This window comes from Musa acuminata, chromosome BXJ2-8 (assembly GCF_036884655.1).
Source record: "Musa acuminata AAA Group cultivar baxijiao chromosome BXJ2-8, Cavendish_Baxijiao_AAA, whole genome shotgun sequence".
Classification (NCBI taxonomy): Eukaryota; Viridiplantae; Streptophyta; class Magnoliopsida; order Zingiberales; family Musaceae; genus Musa; species Musa acuminata.
The window spans coordinates 50,245,665-50,267,761 of NC_088345.1; the positions used below are offsets into that span (position 1 = coordinate 50,245,665).

The following is a 22,097-nucleotide window of genomic DNA, read 5'->3' on the forward strand; positions in this document are numbered from 1 at the left end:
CTACGAGTCCCAACAAGACAGTATAGGTTAGTAAGATTTTGAATTATGGAAGTAGGAAATGAAAGGACTGCAATATAAGCTGCAACATAAATTTTCCATCGAAACCAACATCAAATATCTGCATTTGAAAATATACATTACTATGACATGTAATAGCATCCGGCTCCCTTACATGTTTCCATGAAGAGAGCACACTTAATCTACAAAGATAATTTTAGGAACAGGGGAAAAATTTTCTCTTACAGTAGCCGCAAAGGCTGATTAATGAGGGAGGCATATCCAATAGTATGCTCCCTGATGTCCTGATCTAAAGTGGCACCACTTCATCAGCATCAACAGAAAGCACACAGAAAATTTCATAAAGTCCATCTATGTAATGATTCGGGAAACAATTCTTCGACATCCTTTGAGCTCAGGTTTGAGCTTTGAGGTTTCGTCAATTAGATAAATCTGCTGCAATTCATTGTCAGATAACTCTGGGCTTTGACAAAAGAGGGTGCCATATAGAGGAGGAAATGAACTAGCTACGATCCATATTGAACCTCCTCTTGCGAGGCTGAACTGTCTCTCCTGTAGGACATCATGGCAGGTTCTGAATCATTGCCTCGTTGGCTTTGCAGCTGACCATGCAGAATTTCCAAGATGTTATGAGGAGGGCATTTATCAGCAGGGTTTGCAGGGGCCATCAGGCAGAAGCACTCAGGCCATGAGTTCGTATAGAAAGATTCTGGATGCACACGCTTGTGTGGCCTGCCAAATTTAGAGTTGAACATGACCTGCCTGATGCGCTCCTCGAAGCCATCTGCATGGCCTTTCTCTCTATCCATAAATATGGGAGCTAGAGCTTTTCGATTGGGTTGGATTGTTGTTCGGAAGCCATAATATAGCCGGTGCCCCATAAGATTATTTGCAAAATTGCTAGGTCCATCATATGTTGGTATAAAAATATCTGATAGTAGGCTTACCATGTAATCCACAGCAGAACCAACCAGCCCTCGAGCATTTCCTTCGAGTTTTTCAGATGGTCCTACCGTGCTATGGTTCTCAAGGTGAGGAAACATCGCCCTGAATGGTTTAATGAAACGTTCACCACCGAACAGCTCGCCAGCAGCCAGGTAGATCCGAGCAGAGTTGTTGAAACCCATAGCTTGTAAGACAAGGCCTACCTGCAAGCAAGAACTTCGGATACATGATATGTCACAGCTAAAGAGCAGCGTGCTTAAGGGAGCAACAGTATACATATTTTTAATCAATTTCATTTCAATTATACACCCCAAGAAAACATCAAGGATTTAGAAAGCATAGAAAACCACTTTGCTTATGCATTCAAGTTTCACTTAATTTTATCTTTAGTAACTAAGACTCTTATCACCATGAACATCAAGCATGGAATATTGGATGTGAACTGCATCAAACAAATAATGAACATATGCAATGGATAAAAGGATTGGAGCAAAGGAACTTGCCACTTTAAGTATGGCATATTGGAATATAACATCAGGGAATGGGGTATACGATTATGGAAACTCAACACTTTCATAGCTGACAAAGAAATAATAAGTTAGAATGGCAATAAAAAATCTAACTAGAGAAATGAATATGGAAATCATAGACAGCTAAGAATCTGACTAGTTAAAGATAAATCGCTCACCAATCTACAGTATACAACCTAACTACAATCGACACAGAAACGAAAACTACTATGAGTGCAGATGATCAGAAGGATAACAGCATAGTAATAGTAAAAGAAGGATCATGTAATGAAGCAACATGATGTGAGAGATTATGCTGAATTTGTTATTCAAAAATTGACCACAATCTGCAGATGGTACCTTATATCATGCACAGAGAGAGAGAGAGAGAGAGAGAGAGAGAGAGAGAGAGAGTTTACTTCTTCTGGAGTTAAAGGACATTTCCCAATTAGCCTCCTCTCTCTATATACAAGTTCCTTCTCTGCAAAATTTTTTTTCCGGTATTTGATTAAGATTTTCTGTTCTTCGGGAGTAAATATATCAAGACACCTGAAAAGTCATGATATTCAGTGATGTATGAAATTTTCTACAAGTCAACACAATCACAATAAGAACTTTGCTAGAAAATCATGGGAAAGGATGCTTTCAAATTTTTAAGTAGTTAACATATCATCACGGGGACACGTCAATGAAATTTAAACACTTGCGAACATTAAATATGAAACACAGTTCATATTGCCCATATGCTAGCAAAATCAGCATCTACGATCACTTTAGCAATGACAATATAATACTGTAAAATTCTAATAGCAGTTAGAACTTTGAAGGTCGATGTTGACGATCTCTAGGTGATTGCAAATGGCATTTGTTTCACACTGAGGCACCAAGACTCCTATGAATTAGGTGTAATGTAGAATTAAGTTTCCAGGGCATGAACTTGAATGCTTTATAATGGTATGCCTTACTAGGACCTATAGCACAGGCTTTCTACCATGATAGAGTTATAGTGGAACACATATCGGTAGGACGAGGAGCCTTGTATTGATAGTATCATAGAACATTGGCGATGCAATAGAATTAGAATAACTTATCAAAAGAAATGATTACTAGCCTAGTGACATTGTGGGCAACCATTGCCATTCATGGCATGGGAAAGTATCCCTCTCTTTATGACATGGTACATTATTATGCGACACCAGCTAGCACCGGACAAAAGATGACACTGAGGAGATGAGCCTAAGCTTAACACTCGTGGTACCTAAACTTCCACCTAATTTTGCAGTCACAAAGGTTCTAGAATAAAATTTTGCAATCACAAGAATTTCTTGATGAACATTCAAGAATAAAGAGATATGGACTAGAAGAAAATAATAAAGATCAGATTAAATACTTTAAAGTCTGGGCATATAGTCTAATTCTCCTTCATAGAATTCAAAACTGATGTTCTATCTTGAAGATATGCATGAACAAGAAGGCAAGTAGAGTAAATTATGATGCCCATTCACATGCATACATAGGATTAAAACTGCCTGATATTAGGTCTCATACCCAGCAAATGCAAGCATATCCATCTCAAATCGAAGGTGTATAGACATGAAATGGCCCTCCGAACGCAGCCTATTGACTATCTCGCTGCTTATTTTCATGATGTGTGGCTTGAATCGAAGTGCATGATAATTTACTCGGCATTTTAACCGCTGGAGCTCAGGATCATCAATCTCCTCTGCTAAACGATGTGAGAATGGAGTGAGGTAAACAGAACCATGTTCCCTCATCTTTTTCAAAGCAGTTGTTGTATACCAGCTCAGAGGAGCATCTCTTGGAGGGTGAATCTGAAAGTAAAACAAGGTATAAGTCGAGTTCATCAACCTAATGTCCTGAACACCATTGACATGAATATGAAATTAAATTTTATAGCATTTTAATTTTGTAATAAGAATCAGAAATTAACCTGAAAAGACCTTATCTTCTTCCTTTTCCCATTCACAGAGATAACAGGAAGGCTTTGCACAATATGAATGTCATACCTTAATGATCCAATGAAATGCTCAGCATCGTAGATACCTGCAAAACCACTGGATTAGAAAATAAGCCTCCAAATTAGTATCGCTTGAGGGAATGAATAATCTTATAAATATGAGAGCAATAACTACAATATAATAAAATGCAAGGTAAAGAGGTTGCCTATCATGGGAAGAAGTTCTGGTCAGATCAAGTTTGAAATGGAACAGTACTATCATATGGAGCAAACTCTACTATAAACCCACCCGTTTTGTCGTTGGGTCAAGAATGTTTACCTAGACCTGACCCATATTACCTAGTGGGTCGAGAGAAGATCATGCATTATGGGTTAGGACATGTTGATGGGTCTAATTAAGTTTTTGTTCATGTTTTAGGAAATTCTCTAGGTTGGCCATTGAACCTTAGTATTAAGGAAATATATGATTGATCCAATACCACCCAACCCATTGATGGGTCAAGATCTTTTGACACAGACCTGACACATGAATTCAAAAGGTTATCATAAATAGGTTAGATCCAGTTTATCCAATAGGTTTAGGAAAGATTCCTACCAATAAGGAACTAAACTATTGGACAAGGAATTCCAAGCACCTTTAATTGTCAAGCAATCAAGGCAGAGTTATTCAGCACATGCCCATCTGAGCTCTGTGCAGCATCTGACCAATGTTCTGCTGATCTAGATATTGATCTAAAACAACAAATCTGAATGTTTGAGCAAGAAATCACTAATTCAGAAATGTACATGTAGTTAAGCTAGAGCAATAATACAGGTCAATAGTCAAACAAAAAAAAATTGTAGACTGGAAACTACTGTACTGAGATGTCTGAGAAAGGGTAACAAAAGAATCATCCAGTTAAAGGTAAGAAATCTAGAAAGTATTAATTCTGAAAACAAAAGAATCATCCAGTTAGAGAAGACAGAGGATGATACAAAGTTGCTAGCATCCAAAAATATTTAGGATTTAGTGTTAGTTCTGAAAACTAGTATATAAACGTATGTAACAGCAATTCCAGTATTAAAGTTAGTTCGATTCCAGAGTAATCACTAATATGGATCATGGATGTGAATCACATATGTACCAGAGTACTATCCACTATACTTCATCATTCATTAAAGTATTAAGTATTAACCTTAATCTTTGTACACTAACCAGTTCAGAAGTCAGTTCAATTTAGTTCCTAACATAGAAAAGCAAATTATATTAATAAATTGAGAACTTTTCCATCTCTTGATATCAATGATATCAAACCACTTGCAGCTGCAGGATAATGGAATATGGAAATAACTGTATCAGGATATTGTGACCGCCTCTGCTTCCACTTATATATGATCTTTTCACCATTGTTCTTTAATTTGGAAAGTAAATTAATTAAATTTCTAGTTTATGAACTTGGGTTGCAAGAAGAATCTAGTTTTACTTTGTTCTAACAGGGTCCAGACTCATATCAAGTTAACCAACATAAAATAATGGTCAAAGAGATGACTAACCATATATGGAATTTTTGCTTCATATAGACTGTTGATTACATATTGACAGTGTTGAATAGATTAATATATGAAGTAATTTTCAATGCTATGTAATGTCCAGAATGACGCATACATTGACCATTTGCTAGAATTAATATATGCTTACTTTGAACTAATTTGAAGCACTGTCCGGATAGACCTTCAGCATTTTTTACAATTCTAACTGGAGTACTCTTAAACAAATTTGAAACAACATTAGTACTTTTATATATTTTTTAATATAGTAGTTAAAGATGAACACCAAAAGCAAGTACATAAAAATTAACATATTTTAGTAAAGTCTGAAGATACGTATATACCTCTCATCATGCCAAAAAGAATTTGTATCCAACTCAGGCAACACGAGGGTAGCATTCATAATCCTTGCAGCAACAACAGCATTACATATCTGAAACAACCAGGTAAATAAATAATAAATTTTCATATCAGAAAAAGTATGAAGTACTATTGTAATCAAGGTTTGCAATACCGTACCGTACCGGTATTTCGACCTGGGCTCGGTACCGGTACGGTACGGTATACCGAGCGGTACACCCAGGTGTGCCGAGTACTGTAGTACTGTTATAGTGCTACAGTGCACTCGGACCAGTAACAGACAGTCCGCATACCGACAACCTATCGGACCGGTACGTACCACCCATACCGGGCGGTACGGTTCGGTATGGCAGACCCTGATTGTAATATCACAGTTACAAGAAAATGAACTTTGATGGTGATTCATGAAATAAGAAGACAGAAGTTCCTGATTCAGCACTGGGTTCACCCAAAAGTTTTCCAAATCAAGTGTTTAGATAACTGAAGTGCCACATATATTGAAGTTACTTGCTGTTTGCACTATGATGGAATAATTTTTTCGAGTTAATATTTCCACCATATGTTGGTGACATAGAAGCTTAATCAATGCCAAAAGGTGGAAGAAGAAAAAGGTGCAGTACTGCAGTGCGGGTAAGATACCCATCCTAATCTGGACAGGGATTGGCCGGTTCTGTTGGGCACCTAAAGCTGTTGTGAGTAAAAAAAAGAGGCTAAGTCGCTTTATTCCTGAAAGAAGAGTTGGCTAGCCCCCAGGAGCCGTATTGAACCCTGTTTGGGATCCAATGAGTTTTGCCAGTCTCAAAAATGCAGGGATTAGAAATAGCTGCTATCTAGTCAGTAGTCAGATTTAGTAGAATTTTTTAAAAGCATATTCAGCATATATTTCACTAACAGATAATGGTTTCATGAATTAATTAAAGTTGTAAAATATTATAAACATAAGACATGGTGAACCACAAAGGTCATGTTGGGACTTACTGCTTTCTCTCTTTTTACACTCAAAGTAGATCAATAGCAGTAATCTTAGTTGATAGTTCTGTAGGGAGCAAGACTTCTACCTTGATTTGTTAGAGGCATAGTTTAACATCTTACAAGCAAACAATTAGTTACTACTCATGAAAACTATTTATTGCACTTGTTTGATGTTGATGCTACCTGACTGTATAGCAAGTAGGGCATTTTGTTACACAGTTTGAAATGAATGGGAATAGAGCAATCCTATTTATTTATTTATTTTTGAATTATATTTTCTTTAATTAACAAAAAACATATCAACTGCAAGCCTTTGGAAGTGTAACAATAGTCAATCATAATAAATTTCTCTCAGAGCCTTATCAAAAAGTTACAAATGCAGAAAAGCAAAGAATTTGAATGCAACACCGCACCAATTTCCAAGATAGAATGATGTAGCCAAAAGTGCTTTTCATCAATAACAGAAGTTAGAAAACTACAATGAATTCAATTTAGAAGGAATAGAATGAAATGTAGGCTTATTTCAACAATTTTTCATTGTAACCTCTTATTTCAGCAATAAGAGATGTATGTACATCATATGTCAAACAGAAAAGTTTTCTTACCGCACTTCGTTGCTGATTTAAACCACCATTGCAACGAACTCGTAAATAGCCATTACTCTCATTTGGGGGAGCTATAACCATGAATTATTGTAATCAAGGCATTAGATTCATCATACTAGTTCCCAAGTAATTCAGCGTGAACTTGAGTACAAACAAAATTATGCTAAAAAAGAATTTGAGGAAGAGCATAAGGATTACATACGAGGCCAGTATGATCTTGGAGCAGATGATGATCTCCAGCCATCAGAATCAGCAGGTTTCCAAAGCTTATTTGTATCATAATTCTGCAACAACATGAACCAGAAGTTTAGAAAAGAAAATGACAGGAACGGAAACTTCAAGAAAATCAACAAGTCCATAGACATTACTGGGACTCCAGGTTAATTCATATGAATTATGTTGATGCTCATTATTCATAAGCAAAACCTCAGTATGGAACTATAGAAAAAGCTCAATAGAGCACTGTAGTAAGATGAAATTTAACTCAACAATTTATGGGAATGAAATTCTGTGCCTCGCAGAATTACAGGACCTGATAAGAGAACAATTCATCTTAGGGTCAAGTTTTGGATCTAAAAGTGGATTTGTCATTGATCTAGTATACTTGAGTCATTCAATTTTGTTGTAAAACTGTATTGAAATTCATATGGAGTCAGTTTCTAACCAAATTAAATGAGCCATCTTATAAAACAGTTGGCTTCCACCGTTCTCGTCATTGTAATGCTACAGTATCTGAATTAACATGGTTCCTGAATTGTGTTTAACAAATTTGAGTTAAACTCAAGTGCTAAGTAACCATACTAAAAGCATGTGATCCAATTTGTCTGGTCAGTAGTGTCTGTTCCAGGAGTTCTAATATAGTCAGAGAATTGGTCCAACTGAAGAGATCTTTGGAGATTGTTGAAAAGGCCTTGGACTTCCAAAAAGGTTTAGATCTTTCTTTCTAAGACAAACATCCTAACTGAAGAGGATAAATCTGGTAAAAGAAGTTTACTACTCAAAAGAGGTTCTTCTTGCTTCCCTTATGGACATCCCACCAGAATGAATGCACATCTAACCATGTCTACTACTACTTAATACTACGGCTACTTCACACTCAGACTAAACACTACTCTCTCATCACAAACTCGGATGGAAAACATTACACTTCAAGAGAAACCATGTAATGTTGCCACTTCCAAGTTCACTGCCAAGAAGAACGCAACCAGATCACGATTAAGACATTTTAACCTGCACGCTACTCGAAGGGCGTGTGAAGCGGATAGACAATAGGGATAGAAAGCAGATGATGAGCACGATCACGGCGATGGAGATGGATAGCCTCCGAGGCATCCCCTTCAGCCCTTGCTTCAGTTGCCTTGGTCCGCCATTTCTCCGGCTCCATACACCGCCTCCTCTGGATCAAAAGCAAGAATTAAATCCAAGGAGATTGAAAGAAAGTAATTAGGGAAGGGGAGACGTTCGAACCTCCTCATGTGAATCACGGATCGATTATTGGAAGGATTCGGATGACGAGGGTCGGTTATCTGGAAGGCTCCGGAGGTCGCTCAGATCTGGACGCGAAGCTGAAGGCTACGGGGTTCAGAGAGGGAGGGAGTACAATGGAGCAGAACGGAAGCTCGACGAGATTGAGACTGAAGTCTCAACGCCTCCACCGAAGGGCGAAAATTACTCGGAAAAATAACAATTCTTTAAAAAGGCGATAAATGACTAAAAATTTGTTTTATTATTATAAATAGATATTATATTAAAAAATAATATGTTATATGGCAAGGAAAAAACAGATGGAGATGCAGGGTATCGATCCCCGTACCTCTCGCATGCTAAGCGAGCGCTCTACCATCTGAGCTACATCCCCGATCGAGAGATTAAGTCAATTTAAATCTTAATATTCTATTAAATAATAATATGATATATGACAAACAAAAACACAGATGGAGATGCGGGGTATCGATCCCCGTACCTCTCGCATGCTAAGCGAGCGCTCTACCATCTGAGCTACATCCCCGATCGAGAGTTAAAGTCAATTGAAATATTACTATTCTATTAAAGCATAATATGTTATATAAAAAAAAATAAATAGATGGAAATGCGGGGTATCGATCCCCGTACCTCTCGCATGCTAAGCGAGCGCTCTACCATCTAAGCTACATCCCCAATTAAAAACTTAAGTCAATTGAAATCTTAATATTCTATTAAGTAATAATATATTATATGACAAACAAAAACACAGATGGAGAAGCGGGGTATCGATCCCCGTACCTCTCGCATGCTAAGCGAGCGCTCTACCATCTGAGCTACATCCCCAATTGAAAGATTAAGTCAATTGAAATCTTAATATTCTATCAAGTAATAATATGTTATATGACAAACAAAAACACAGATGGAGATGCGGGGTATCGATCCCCGTACCTCTCGCATGCTAAGCGAGCGCTCTACCATCTGAGCTACATCCCCGATCGAGAGTTAAAGTCAATTTAAGTATTATTATTCTATTAAAGCATAATATGTTATATGAAAAAAAAAAAACATAGATGGAGATGCAGGGTATCGATCCCCGTACCTCTCGCATGCTAAGCGAACGCTCTACCATCTAAGCTACATCCCCGATCGAGAGTTAAAGTCAATTGAAATATTACTATTCTATTAAAGCATAATATGTTATATGAAAAAAAAAAAATAGATGGAGATGCGGGGTATCGATCCCCGTACCTCTCGCATGCTAAGCGAGCGCTCTACCATCTGAGCTACATCCCCGATCGAGAGTTAAAGTCAATTGAAATATTACTATTCTATTAAAGCATAATATGTTATATGAAAAAAAAAAAAAAGATGGAGATGCGGGGTATCGATCCCCGTACCTCTCGCAGCGAGCGCTCTACCATCTGAGCTACATCCCCGATCGAGAGTTAAAGTCAATTGAAATAAAACTATTCTATTAAAGCATAATATGTTATATAAAAAAAATAAATAGATGGAGATGCGGGGTATCGATCCCCGTACCTCTCGCATGCTAAGCGAGCGCTCTACCATCTGAGCTACATCCCCGATCGAAAGTTAAAGTCAATTTAAGTATTATTATTCTATTAAAGCATAATATGTTATATGAAAAAAAAAAAAACATAGATGGAGATGCGGGGTATCGATCCCCGTACCTCTCGCATGCTAAGCGAGCGCTCTACCATCTGAGCTACATCCCCGATCGAAAGTTAAAGTCAATTTAAGTATTATTATTCTATTAAAGCATAATATGTTATATGAAAAAAAAAAAAACATAGATGGAGATGCGGGGTATCGATCCCCGTACCTCTCGCATACTAAGCGAACGCTCTACCATCTGAGCTACATTCCCGAATGTTGAGTGATCAAGATTTATTGTAGTTTACTCAAGATTCCAACACTACCACCACAAGACTATTCCTAATTCATAATATTAATTAGGAATTGGACAAAGGATCAGTAACTAAGCCCTAAAAGGGGCTTAGTTGTGTACCTTATCATCTATTGTGATGCAGTAATCATATTAACTCTCAAAAGTGGGTTATTTATATGGATACTGTCTTGTGGATCCACATGTTTCATATGCTAAAGTAGCTAGATATTGATGACTTGTCTCAGTTCATTCATTTCTTGATAACTTCTGTTTTGCTGCCATATTGAAGTTAAATAATATGTTCTTTTAGGTGTCACATGTTCGAAACAGGGCTTTAATTTTGATATTTACAAATTATTAGGACTGTTTAATTTTGATACTTGAGGTTTGAATTAATGTACCTATTTATAAATATAAGATATAAGAGTCTCTAATATATACAACTTTATATAATCGTATTTGAAATCTTCTAAAATATATTTTTTTTAAAAGAATTTTTTAATCGCTAAAACTCTATCTAATTTTATTTAAAATATTAATTTATAATCTTTTAAAATATACTTTAACTTGTTAACGGGATGCAATTGCTGGTTAACTGCCGTTAAATTTTTATTGCCTTGGGTAATTGTTCCTACCCTCTCTTCAGATCTTGTTTGTCTGTACGTAGCATCTTTACACTTTGGCTGTTATGGGTGCTGTCGTTCCTGGCCATAAGAAAGGAGGGTGGAAAGCTTGAGGAGTGGGTGTATACCTCAACCGGTGACGCCGATGGAAGAAGGGAGAACCACTGGGTAGTATTAGTTGGCCCAGCGGATAAAAGCATGGTCCTGTTAAAAGAGTTGTTATTGATGCCAACCTTTTTTTTATCATTGCTGGCTACTCAGTTGTCATCGGAAAAGAGTGTGTTTCAGATGATGCTTATCAGTATGATTCTCGGGTTAATAGGTATGTGATACGATTCTTAAACATATTATGTGCATGTTTTTCTTATTCTAAATAAACAGTGACTGTGTTTTTAACTCATTGTTTTCCTTTGGTCTAGATTATTAATCATCTAGTCGTTTATTAAAATTAGATTTAGACCAATGTGGACTGACTAATGAGTTGTATCCATGTATTCGATATTATGATTGTTGCGTATCCGCACAAATAAATAGTAATTGAAAGTGATAAATATATTTAATCTCAATCAATAATAGGGAAAGCTCATAAGTTTATCATATCATCCTTGACTTTACGGGTCACATGAACCGACTAAATATTGATTTATCAAAAGAACTTCATAAACCATTGTTTTAATTTTTTTTTGGACTTGCAAAAGTAGTCGATGAGAAATTTGTTTACATTTCTCCAGTTTATAGTGATAAGAGTGAAGTCTTCTGTTACAGATGGAGAACGTTGCTCGCCGTGACTCTTTGCCTGTTCTGAGCTTGATGGTGTTGTATACGCTGTGGGGGGGTTTGATTCTAATGGTGACAGCCTATCGAGCAAAACACAATCGATACAGACTCTTCTAACCTTAATCTGGTTTGTAGTAAACAAAATCAAACTGCACGAATCACACCAGACATTCTCGAAACAAAGGCTACAAGTAAAATGGCTCTTCAGCATCACAAAGACCACCTTATCCAAATGACTCGCCGGGCATCCTACCACTTCTTATGCTGCTCTGCCAATCAGTTGATACCATATTGCCATGGACTTAATCGATATGCTTAATCATCAGAGTAATTATGGCTAACACTGAATAGTAAATTACAGTTCCGGAGGACAATTAGGACCCATAAAGCAAAAGAAACTTGAGCTGCAAACAAATTATAAATCCAATCGGTGTTCTGCGGTCACTTCATAATACAAAATAGAAGCATAAACAAATCTTGGTAAGAAAGATGAAGCAAATGTTACCAAGGTTTAACAAGTAGTCATGCATTCCACGTAGCACACAAACAGTAACAATCATTCTCAAAACCCCAAGCAGCAGCAACTTGCCCGCTAATGTGATCCTTCATGCTTTGATCGTCACGCTGCACAAGCACAAGCCAGAAGGCTTAAGCGAAGTTATTTTCCATTCAGATCCTACCGGAGCATCAGGATCATACAGCAGTGTCCGGTACCCAGGCACCTCCTTGAGTGAGAAAAGCAACAGCTTGCCTTCAAATATTCCCAAGCGGAATGCTATGGTCGAGCTCCCTGTAACAGGCACAGGGACCTTTTGCCATGAGTTGTCAGCTGGATTAAATATTGCCAAATTCCGCTGATTCTTCCACTCGATACAGAAAAGCTTCTTGTTCAGCATAGCATGTGCAGTGACCATAACACAGCCATTTTTCATTTCGCACCATGAGCGATGCGCAGTATTGTACACATCCACAAACCTGGAATTGCCAATTGTGAAGCTAGAACGCCCACCCATGACATACAGCTTACCTTCAAAACCGCAAGCAAAGCAACCCCACCTTGGGCAGCGAAGGCTTTCGATTAAGGTCCACTTGTTTCTGTCTGGGTCATAAACTTCAACACTCGATAGGCTGTCACCATTAGAATCAAACCCCCCCACAGCGTATACAACACCATCAAGCTCAGAACAGGCAAAGTCACGGCGAGCAACGTTCATCTTGGCTAATGTGCTCCATCTGTAATAAAAGACTTAATTCTTATTACTGTAAACTGGAAATATGTAGACAAATTCCTCACAGAAAAGATAAACCAATTATAGATACAACAATCATTGGCTACTTTTGCAAGTCCAAGGAAAACCAAAAAATTGATACGCTGATCTACGAAGCTTACAATTACTATTTATTTGTGCTGATCTGAACAATCATAATACTGGGGAAAGATACATGGCTACATCTCATTAATCAGTCCACCTATTGGCTTAAAGCTGATTTTTACAAACTACTAGATCTGTAGCTTGATCGGATTAATAACCTAGACCAAAGATAGGATAAATGATTTTAAAAAGTCACTGTTTATTCAGAAACTTTGTTCAATAACGTCACTATGCAGGAATAAGAAAAACATGCACATAATATGTTTAAGAATCATATCACATACCTATTAACCCGAGAATCATACTGATAAACATCATCTGAAACACACTCTTTTCCGATGTCAACCGAGTAGCCAGCAATGATAAAAAGGTTGGCATCAATAACAACTACTCCAAACCCAGCTTTAACAGGACCAGGCATTGGAGGAAGCACCATGCTTTTATCCCCTGGGCCAACTAAGACTTCCCAATGGTTCTCCCTTCCTTTCGCATCACCAGTTAAGATATACACCCACTCCTCAAGCTTTCCAGCCTCCTTTCTTATAGCCAGGAACTCCTTACTTTTAATGAATGACCTCCATCTCTTGCAAACAGCACCCATAACAGGGAGGTCACTCCGAGGCACAAGGACAAGACAGAACTTAGCCACATCATCAGGTAACCCAGGAATAACAGGGCGGCAAAAATACTGGGGTGGTTGCAGGGTGAGCCCAACTGAAACTTTCTGAGTTGCCAGGTTGGTTTGAACTGGAACATTCCGATGCACTTCCGAATCAACAAATCTTTTCCTGGCACCAACAAGACCAGGCATCGCTAAACTGGGCATTTTGAATACGACTTAGATTTCTGAACTTCCTTGCTGGCCCAACCAAATCCTTGAGCAACTTGAACAATAATCAATATCGTTATAAGAAACAGCAATCTAGAGAGAAAGATTCGTGGTATCCATCATCTATAGGGATCTTAAGAGACAAAGGAACGAATGATGGCAATGATCCAAACAACACAGGTGGAGATCCCGAGGATGTTTTCTGTTTTATAGCTGTTGTTCTGAATGCCATTCCACAGTTGCTGTTCTTTGGATAGTTCTTTCGAATCAACGTGCAGGCACTCTGCTCGAATTTGATGGCATATTTCTTGTTCTCTCCCCCAAACATCGCCCCGAAAACTATGAAATTGATTGAAAAGTGTAAAGATGCTACACACAGACACACAAGATATATATACATATACAGGGATATGAAGAGAGAGTAGGAACAATTACCCAAGGCCATAAAACTTTAACGGCAGTTAACCAGCAGTTGAATCCATTTAGAGTCAACTGAAGCCACACATGGAAGAGAATAATTGTCAATTATTTTTCTTTGACCTTCCAACTTTTCCAAAACATATTTCACAGAAACTACTTGCAAAATGTGAACGACAACTATGGGTGGATGGATCACATACAAGAAATGCTGGCAAGCCATAAATCGTGACTGTATGCTAACAGAAATTATGTACCAAAGGTTCTTCAACAGGTCCAGAAGATCAGATATTATACCCTTTTTAGCATGTCATTACCCAAATGTACCATGAAAAGAAACTAAAATTTCTTCTCACCCGAAACACAAGAAAGAAAAAAATAATAATAATGAACCAGTCTTCAAATTCTGATCACTTAATTTGTTTAATAGTTCACGGTCAGCATGCTGATGCTACAAACAGAAAGTTGTATGATAATGATTGATGTCAAGGATAACGATTATCCTATAAGTTCAGTTAGGAGAGACATGTATATGATGAAGCAGGGACTTATCAAACAGTCCTAACAATTTGTAAATATCAAAATTAAAGCTCTGTTTTGAACATGTGACACCTATAAGAGCATATCATCATTATGTATAACTTCAATATGGCAGCAAAACAGAAGTTATCAAGAAATGAATGAACTGAGACTACTCATCAATATCTAGCTACTTAAGCATATGAAACATGTGGATCCACAAGACAGTATCTAGATAAATAACCCACTTTTGAGAGTTTATATGATTACTGCATCACAATCAATGATAAGGTACACAACTAAGCTCCTTTTAGGGTTGACCATACACACTAAATTCCATAAGAATACATCAGCAAATTACTGATCCTTTGTCCAATTCCTAATTAATATTATGAGCGGTCAGTTTAAGTGAGAAAATGAATGCCGTAGAATGATATATCGGTTGATTTACTTCTGTAAGGAAATCCTAGCTGCTTCTAAGAAGAAGACTCATCAGAAGAAACAATAATTTATGACTCAAACATCATGTTTATATTCACACACAAAAAAAAAAAAAAAAAATTCTTGAGTACATTGTAAACCATCCATTATTCTATGAGAAACATATCAATTTAAAAAAAATGAAATAGAACAAAGTACCCAAATTTTCATAATAGTTTCCAGAAGCATGTACCGGTAATGCCTACACCATTAGCCTGAGAAGCTTAAGGGTGATATTCTGTACTACATAAAACTTAAGAACCTGAAGGTGCAAGTTTTTGGTTTATGGAAAAAAAAGTCAAGTAATAAGCTTCTTGTAGAAACTTAAAAGACTTTCTGCAGCAGCAGTTACCGGAAAAAAGTATCTAACCAAAACCCACTTCCTATCATACGCTCAGCACCTCACAATTAGACAGGTACTCCTCGTCCATGTCACAATTCTTTGATGCAAATGAACCAAAATAAACCAAATCTAAAAGAATATGACAAAACCAAAATAATTAACAACACATGCATCCAAATCTATAACAACTGAGGAAAAAGATGGAAGAATATGAACACAGCTTCAAAGATCCGAAATATTCACTCAGCAAAACAGATTTGCAATCGAATAAAACAAAATAAAAGGCACACGGAACGGAGGGGGGAGATCACGGAGAAAAAAAAGGAAATCTTTCTTGGTGAGAACCCTAGAAAACCAAACCTGCTTGACAAATTTCCGAATAGCAAGATGAAGAAACAAGAAAAGATGGCCAAGAAAAGGGGAAAAAAAGTAAAGAAAACATGAAAAACCGAAGACTTTTGGAGAAAATTTACGAATTCAAAGAAACAAACAAAATTTGACATCTCCGATCTGTGACAGAGTGATGCAAACCAAAGAAAAAGGGAGGGAGGGAGGGCGATAAATTATACCCAAATCTGGATTTTAACCCGCTTATATTATGGGCAGAGAACGCAGAAAGAGCGAGATGGATGGAGGTAGCTGAGGAGACAGAGAGGAGGAAAGATAGGGGGAGACGGGGAGAGCCGTGAGTATTTAAAGGGAGAGGGAGAAGGGGAATTGTGAAGGCAGGATAAATGAACCCAAAAATAAATAAATAAAATATTTATTACTATTGTTATTATTATCATCTTTGAAGTCTTAAAAAAATCCCTCTTAGGAGATTTTTTTTTCGAAAAATACCCCTCGTTTCTAAAATTTTCAAATAATATCTTATTTTTATATACTATTTAACATTTTTTTTTGTTATGTATAGATCCATAAGATGACTCGATCTAGTTGTAATATTTTTTAAAATTATGTTTTAGTGTTCAATAATACCCAAAAATACCATAATTTAATATTGTTATACAAATTTTATTTTAAAAAATATATAAAATATTTTTTAAAAAAATATAAATATTTTTGTACTATATTATAATTTTTTATATTAATGAAAAAATTATAATTTGACTTATTGCATAGAGGTATTTCAAGTACTAGAAAAAAAGGGGTATTATTTGGGAATTTTTGAAATATGGGGCACCTCTGGAAGTACAAGTTTTTTCTGAAAATTTACTCTTATTTTTTTTTGATATTTTTCATATTTTTTTTCAAAAAAGAGTGTGATTATTTATTATTATACAAAGCCTGTTATGACAATACTTGATCTGTTTTAATGCATTGTAATGATTATTATTATATTAATTAAAGTTTCACCAGCACTAAGATTTGAGTTTGATAAGATTATGGATGTCAACCTCCTAATAAGTAACTATATGAACTCAAAACCTAATTGACTTAAATATATTGATTAGACTGGTAAAAAAAAAAATTTGACCAGTCTACTCAATATATTTTCTTTTACTTGTTCATCCACATATCTTCTCTTTTATAGATCTCTAAGGGATCTTATGAGGTGGAGATAAGCTCTTTACATATTAATACTACGGGAATGTCATATAGTATATCTAAAATATTGATCTATTGATGATATACTAGTCAGTGAATGTTCAAATCCTAATCCGATATATTTGAATGTATTAATTAGATTTGCTTAGACGATACCAAATTTGATGATTTAAGATAAAATCCTAAATCTCATCTTTGTCATTTATATATTTAAAAAATAATAAAATGATTTAAGTTTATTTTATGTTAATAAAAAATCAATAATGATGAATCCAATTTGGATTTCTAGTTTTAATTCGAACTCATTCGCAATCCAATTAAAGATTCCAACATAGATAGATTTGGATAGCCAATAATAATAATAATAATAATGGATATGAAACAAATCCAATTAAATAGTATGAAACTTATTGACATCCCTTTTACTCTAAAAAAATAAGGAAGAAGAAGAAACTGAGGGATGTGCGAAGTTTCCATGTTCTCTCGGAGTCGTTGTGATCGAAAGTGATCGCCATAAAGTCGTAGAAAATACAATCAATAAAATACTAGTTAGTTGTTAAGGTCAATTGTGATCATATGACATTGTAATCAATAAAAATTATGCTAAGAGTCAACATTGTCTACCTTTTCAATCTCAACACTCTTTTTTTTTTTTTAGTGATCTAGTTTTTCTTTTTAATTTATTTAGAAGACGAAAAACTTTCCATTCTTATTTGATGGTAAAAAGAAAATAAATATATATATATATATATTGATCTACTAATAAATAAAATAAATTGAAGATTCAATATCCAATCAAAATATTATTGGTTCGAAACTGATGGGAAAGTTGTGTGACGAGACTCTGGTCACGACCAAATCGCATGCGAGATTTAGATTTTTTTTTTGTTTGTGACAGATTCAACGATAGGATGGCCTGATTGGATTTGGTTGTGTGATGAGCATTTGTGACAATCCAAGAAATTATCCGAATGCTATCAATCTGATGATGTGTAACATATGGAATGTTTTTTACATGGGTATGATTCGCATGTCATGCAACATACTACTGTATAACATGTGAGGATGAAGCTTCCTAGTGTGGCAGGAGAGGAAGATTTCACTCTCTCTCACAGACCCATTCAATCTTAACTTTGTCTTATTGTCTGGACATGTCTATTGGCCAAAACAAAGAAATATAATTTTTTCTTCTTATTGTAAGAGCTCATGGGATCATGTGGTGTTCATCTTTTTAATCTTTGAACTGAGGGACTATGACAATTAGGAAAGGTAAGGGGGGTGAATATGAGATTGGATAAGATTTTTATCAACTAAGTTGGCTGATATATACTAAAATATTTTTAGAATAAAAATGTAAACCCCCTCAATAAAAAGCTAAATGATTAGGCATGATGTGATCACCATTTGAAACTTGTGATATGTAAATGAAGGAGATAAGCATACTTCTTATGCCTAATAATAGGAAGGGGACAAGGTTGAGATGAGAAGTAAACTCTTACTATAGTGGCAAGAAGATGAAGGAGTGGTCCTCTCCCTCTCTTATATAGTAAGAAATAAGATATGTATGGTTGGTAGGGTAGCACATCACTCAAAATGAAGATGTTGATTTCAGGTTCTTGGAATTTGAGATATTTATTTATTCAGCCAACAATCTAACACACACAATTAGACAGACAGACAGACAGAGAGAGAGAATTGAGACTGGATGGGGTAGGATAAGGATCACCGTGGAAGCTGACTTAGAGAGAGAGAGAGAGAGAGAGAGAGAGAGAGAGAGAGAGGGAAAGAGGAGAATTTTGGCATGGATGGGGTGGGATAAGGATCACTCAGAGAGCTGACTCGACAACACATTGGCCTTAATAACCCCTGCAATGCATTAAAACTTTTATAATAAAATAAATAAAATATTTCTTTTTAGTAATTTTTAGACATTTAATTGGTGTACAAATCTTAAAGGAGGAAGATGAGAGGGGCAGCCGAGAAAGTTGAAACTAACAGCAACAAATGAGTAGAAAAGAGGATAAGAATGAAAGGGAAAGTGGAGGTAGAAAATGAAGAGAGAGAGAGAGAGAGAGAGAGAGAGAGAGATCAAAGTTATAAATTAGTGTATGCAAACTTGCCTTGCTTGAAGGCCAACAATTTTACTCTATGAAAATATACGAGTTCTTTTTTTTTTTGTCTAATGGGTTTAGGATATATATATAACAGAGTTTTCACTTTGCATGGCTAAATCATTTTTTATAATGGAATTTAATTATTACAACAAAAATCATGAAAAAAGTATATTTATTTCCTTATTATTTTTATTGAATTTTTGAGTATTTTTCATAGCAAAGAACTTCCACTTATAATAAATATATTATTTTGAAATTATATCATCATCATCATCATTATTATTATTATTATTATTATTATTATTATTATTATTATTATTATTATTATTATTATTATTATTATTATTATTTACTGAATTATGAACCTTTTTTTTCCCCTGACAAAGAACACTTCCACTTGTAACACATAGAATGTGTCAAACCTTGGCTGTCTATTCTTATGCACTTATTTTGCAATTTCAAGGACGTTGAGTGGAAGGAGCACAGAGAGAGATGCATCATAATCACCATTCATTTTCATCAATAATGTCATCATCATCAACATGTAATTATGTTAATCTAATATTTTGAACATATAGTATTGCTTGTTGTTTGGTGGGTACTACACCTACCACCATGTCAAGGCAAGGGAGGAGGGTTGGTATGAGAGAGACATCACTTGGAGCTATAGATTTTGGTGTACCAAATTTTTACCATAAAATTACATGCTTTCACTAGAAAAATAAATTAATATCATGGTCAATATCAAGCTATGCAAGCCCATAAATATTTTTCATTTGAGGGTCTTTAATAATCAGACTAACCGATAAACAACAACGATAATAATAACAATAACAACAATAAGAGAAGAAAAAAAAAATGCTTTCAACAACAATAAAATATTTCCAAAGTGATGGAAAAGGCTTTCAGAAAAATGCAGACATATCTTTAGAGAAGTATAAAACAAAATATATATAGTTGATAATGCTTTGCATTTCTTTATTTTTTTATTCAAAATAGATGAACACAGTCTAAGGGTCTCAAATAATGAAAAGAATTAACAAAAACAACAGCTTAAAATGAGAAACACTCTTGTCTGGGTAAGCCAGATAAACAAGTTGCAGCAATTACTTTCTACATAAATAAATGTGGTGTATAACCTTAGGCAACCACCATATGTCTAATTTATTAAGATGGATTATGACAATAAACTGAAGGACAAGTATATACTTGGCTAAGGCACTTCTACATTGCTCCATGTCAACATGCTTAGGATAGAGTCCAAAAGACTACCATCCTTATTAGAACAAGGGGCTTCCATATCTTTACAACTGTAGGAACACCCAAACTGAGTACAAAATGAAGAATCCATGTCAGAAAACCATGAAGCTAGACTAAATTTAGACCATCTGCATTGTGATTTGTTGCAACACAACTATTTGATCATCAAGTTTCATAACGATTACATATCACAAAACATTTTCCCCATCAAGAAAATAGTACCATTGCATCAGTATTTCCAAAGTATAGTGAAAAACTCATGCTAAATCAATGAATTGGATCAGACACAATAAATGTTGATTGAGAAAAAGCAATGAACAGAAAGTTTCATCAGCGACCGAGCTGCTGCATCATATGAACAAACTCCAGAATCCAATTTGGTTATGAACTCCAGTAAACATACCGTGTAAGAAGAACCAAAATTGATGTAAAGTTGACATAATTGCACAATTCACAATCAAGTAGAAACCTGTGTATGCTGTAACTAACATCAATAATTCAGGAAAACGAACGAGAAAAATAAGATAAAACGCACATAGACCAGAACACCACAGACCCTACAACCAGGCTTGCCATGTAAAAGATAACATAAACCATTCAGGAAAAAAGAACAAGAAAAATAAGATAACACGCACATCGACCAGAACACCACAAGACCCTACAACCACGCTTGCCATGTAAAAGATAACGTAAACCATGCGCACAAATAATAGAAGGCATTACTAAATCTGACATTTAAGAAAAAAACATACTAATTTTTTAATGAAACAACTCAATAAGTGAAGACACCACTAACTATTAGGAGGCAGGAAATCTTATAAACATGGTACCTAGCACCTTAGTTCCTAAAGATAAGAATACTTGGGTATTATTTTGTAAGGTTATATTTATGAAGACTGTAATCTAAATCCTAGATAACATATTATATATCATGTTTTCAGAACGAACACAACACTAACTATTAAAATATGGGAAAATTTGATTACATAGTAACTGGGTACTTAGTTTCTAATACATAGAAATATCTAACAGGTAATTCTGCAAGATCATAGTGGTGTAGATTACAGCCTATTAATCTATATCCTATAAAATCCAGAGAGAAAAGGGAAGAGACACACATACATGCAAACTGAAAATTTTACCAAGTAAATCAGTGGCAAATTTATCCATTTAAGTATAAATTGATAATAACCTAATATTGTTCCTTCGTACTAGCCTACAACAAAGGAAACTATTTAATCTTGTGTCTTAGATTACCTAACACTAGTAACCAAAATTATCTCTTTGATCACATCATTGAATCCATTCGAACTCCTGTTACAAAAATCAACAGCATTTATCTCTAAGAATTCCATCATAAGATACTATTAAGTCAATAATACAAAAATCTCTACTCTTTTATCCATTTTTTCAAGCAATTGTTTTCAGATAAATCCTTTGGATATGCTTTTGGATCTTAGAATAACTTTAGAAAACCTTTTCGGATCTTAGAATTGGATATGCTTCTTGCTTCCTAATCATGAACAG

General features: G+C 35.5%; 2 protein-coding genes and 10 non-coding genes across 13 annotated transcripts; all 12 read right to left on the bottom strand.

The window, feature by feature from the left end:
• Positions 1–91: 91 nt before the first annotated feature.
• LOC103996043 (O-fucosyltransferase 1-like) lies at positions 92–8,586 on the bottom strand. Its single transcript, XM_009416841.3, has 9 exons — positions 8,382–8,586; positions 8,145–8,310; positions 7,117–7,198; positions 6,915–6,985; positions 5,322–5,410; positions 3,424–3,547; positions 3,021–3,304; positions 1,892–2,021; positions 92–1,166 (listed from the first exon to the last, which is right to left on the bottom strand). The coding sequence occupies exons 1-9, from the start codon at positions 8,387–8,389 to the stop codon at positions 525–527; spliced, it is 1,596 nt and encodes a 531-aa protein (XP_009415116.2). The 5' UTR covers positions 8,390–8,586; the 3' UTR covers positions 92–524.
• A 113-nt stretch (positions 8,587–8,699) lies between these two features.
• TRNAA-AGC (transfer RNA alanine (anticodon AGC)) lies at positions 8,700–8,772 on the bottom strand. Its single transcript has one exon. It is a non-coding gene; the product is annotated as a tRNA-Ala (tRNA).
• Positions 8,773–8,849: 77 nt separating this feature from the next.
• TRNAA-AGC (transfer RNA alanine (anticodon AGC)) lies at positions 8,850–8,922 on the bottom strand. The gene has a single exon. It is a non-coding gene; the product is annotated as a tRNA-Ala (tRNA).
• Positions 8,923–8,998: 76 nt separating this feature from the next.
• TRNAA-AGC (transfer RNA alanine (anticodon AGC)) lies at positions 8,999–9,071 on the bottom strand. Its single transcript has one exon. It is a non-coding gene; the product is annotated as a tRNA-Ala (tRNA).
• Positions 9,072–9,148: 77 nt separating this feature from the next.
• TRNAA-AGC (transfer RNA alanine (anticodon AGC)) lies at positions 9,149–9,221 on the bottom strand. Its single transcript has one exon. It is a non-coding gene; the product is annotated as a tRNA-Ala (tRNA).
• Positions 9,222–9,298: 77 nt separating this feature from the next.
• TRNAA-AGC (transfer RNA alanine (anticodon AGC)) lies at positions 9,299–9,371 on the bottom strand. The gene has a single exon. It is a non-coding gene; the product is annotated as a tRNA-Ala (tRNA).
• A 78-nt stretch (positions 9,372–9,449) lies between these two features.
• TRNAA-AGC (transfer RNA alanine (anticodon AGC)) lies at positions 9,450–9,522 on the bottom strand. Its single transcript has one exon. It is a non-coding gene; the product is annotated as a tRNA-Ala (tRNA).
• Positions 9,523–9,598: 76 nt separating this feature from the next.
• On the bottom strand, positions 9,599–9,671 carry TRNAA-AGC (transfer RNA alanine (anticodon AGC)). The gene has a single exon. It is a non-coding gene; the product is annotated as a tRNA-Ala (tRNA).
• A 218-nt stretch (positions 9,672–9,889) lies between these two features.
• Positions 9,890–9,962, bottom strand: TRNAA-AGC (transfer RNA alanine (anticodon AGC)). Its single transcript has one exon. It is a non-coding gene; the product is annotated as a tRNA-Ala (tRNA).
• Positions 9,963–10,041: 79 nt separating this feature from the next.
• On the bottom strand, positions 10,042–10,114 carry TRNAA-AGC (transfer RNA alanine (anticodon AGC)). The gene has a single exon. It is a non-coding gene; the product is annotated as a tRNA-Ala (tRNA).
• Positions 10,115–10,193: 79 nt separating this feature from the next.
• TRNAT-AGU (transfer RNA threonine (anticodon AGU)) lies at positions 10,194–10,266 on the bottom strand. Its single transcript has one exon. It is a non-coding gene; the product is annotated as a tRNA-Thr (tRNA).
• Positions 10,267–12,086: 1,820 nt separating this feature from the next.
• LOC135620045 (F-box/kelch-repeat protein At1g67480-like) lies at positions 12,087–16,346 on the bottom strand. 2 transcript variants are annotated; one of them, XM_065122641.1, is made up of 4 exons: positions 16,218–16,346; positions 14,325–14,381; positions 13,345–14,228; positions 12,087–12,920 (listed from the first exon to the last, which is right to left on the bottom strand). In XM_065122641.1, exons 3-4 carry the CDS (start codon positions 13,884–13,886, stop codon positions 12,293–12,295), a joined length of 1,170 nt encoding a protein of 389 aa, XP_064978713.1. In that variant the 5' UTR covers positions 13,887–14,228; positions 14,325–14,381; positions 16,218–16,346; the 3' UTR covers positions 12,087–12,292. The 2 variants fall into 2 exon arrangements, with proteins under 2 accessions (XP_064978713.1, XP_064978712.1); XM_065122640.1 differs by lacking the exon at positions 14,325–14,381 and having other exon boundaries at positions 16,218–16,337.
• Positions 16,347–22,097: the final 5,751 nt, after the last annotated feature.